Source organism: Austrofundulus limnaeus, unplaced genomic scaffold (assembly GCF_001266775.1).
Source record: "Austrofundulus limnaeus strain Quisiro unplaced genomic scaffold, Austrofundulus_limnaeus-1.0 Scaffold825, whole genome shotgun sequence".
Lineage (NCBI taxonomy): Eukaryota > Metazoa > Chordata > Actinopteri > Cyprinodontiformes > Rivulidae > Austrofundulus > Austrofundulus limnaeus.
Genome location: NW_013953227.1, coordinates 132,991 through 134,260, shown reverse-complemented (window position 1 = coordinate 134,260; position 1,270 = coordinate 132,991). Strand labels below are relative to the sequence as shown.

The 1,270-nt window shown below is 43.6% G+C and overlaps 1 protein-coding gene across 2 annotated transcripts in view; it reads left to right on the top strand.

The window, feature by feature from the left end:
- upf2 (UPF2 regulator of nonsense mediated mRNA decay) overlaps positions 1-1,150 on the top strand; it is a gene marked incomplete at its 5' end in the record, with an annotated part of 24,653 nt that extends 23,503 nt beyond the window's left edge. Inside the window, 1 exon segment of one of the 2 annotated variants that reach the window (XM_014028870.1) lies at positions 587-1,150. In XM_014028870.1, coding sequence (XP_013884324.1) covers positions 587-593 — 7 coding nt within the window. 2 annotated transcript variants of the gene reach the window in all.
- Positions 1,151-1,270: the final 120 nt, after the last annotated feature.

Sequence of the window (1,270 nt, the reverse complement as noted above, 5' to 3'; positions counted from 1 at the left end):
GGGGTTGCTAGGTAAGGGGCTGAACGCAGGTTCTGGTGGGTTGTCGTACGGCTTGTGACATTTACTTACAGTAAATATGCCCCTGGGTGCATTTTTTTTTTTTTTTTTTTTTTTTTTTTTTGGTCTTAGGACAGTTTTTTTAAGAAGTACATACCCAAAGTTGAGTAAAAAACCTTTAAAAAGTGAACTTTGCATAATAGGTCCCCTTTAAAGTATTAACAGATAGCTAGAAGTTTAACATAGCAAAAGAATAGCTAGTAGCTAAAACTAGCAAAATGCTAACCAGAAGGTAGAAGAAATAAAAACTAGTTAAAAGTAGCTAAAMTAGATAAAACGTAAAGGTTACAGAAACTGGCTGTAATTAAAGGCTATGCAGAAGCTAACACTTGCTAAAGTTTGTTTAGTTCAGCTGGAAAAGGCAGATAGCTACAAGGGACAGGACAGTAGCTAAAAGTAGGACCTGAAGAATAATTTAGTTTGAAGTCAGAAACTGTTTTCTCTCTTTATGTACCGTTTTCCTCTCCCGACATGAAAGCTTTGAGTTTCGGCTCGTCTACAGTAACTGTCCCACTCTGTCCTCCAGGAGACGCTGATGGGAGTCTGGGCCCGGGTTGAGCGAGCGAGCATGACGGAGAATGGATGAGCAAAAAAGAGAGAGAGCGGGGAAAAAAATCAAAATGAGGAGATCGGAGGGGAAACCGGTCACAGCCGGGAAGGAGTCCCCCCGCCTCCGCCGAGGTCGGCACAGACCGAAGCCCTGACCTGAATACAGACTGTCACCCCACCGAGGAGGAGGAGGACCCACGAGCTGGGGTCAGAGGTCAGGGCTCTTTCTTCTTTTGTCTGTTGCTAGAGATGACAACAAAAAACATCACCACTGTCTGGACCAGAAAACGGACTTCACACTCCGGAGCGGCGGGCGGATGGATGGCCGGAGACGAGGGTCCCACCGTCGCAGCAGGTGGAGAACAAACAGGAGTCACACCTGGATCTTTTTCTGTTTTTGTTTTTTCTGACTCTCACATGGGAACATCTGACCTGTCTGACTCGAAACCATTCGGAGGAAGAAACGAGGCTTTTAAAGTTCACCTGAAGTCCATCAGGTTCAACGTTTGCTTACTGAGGATTAAAAAAATATTCAAAATATGCATTTTACTCTTAATTCTCACCTAATTTCAGGGATTCAAGTGGGTTTTGGTACCAGTGGCACAGGAATCAAACAGATTTCTGCTGAATCATCGGTTAATTTGTTGAAATATTCATTTAATAT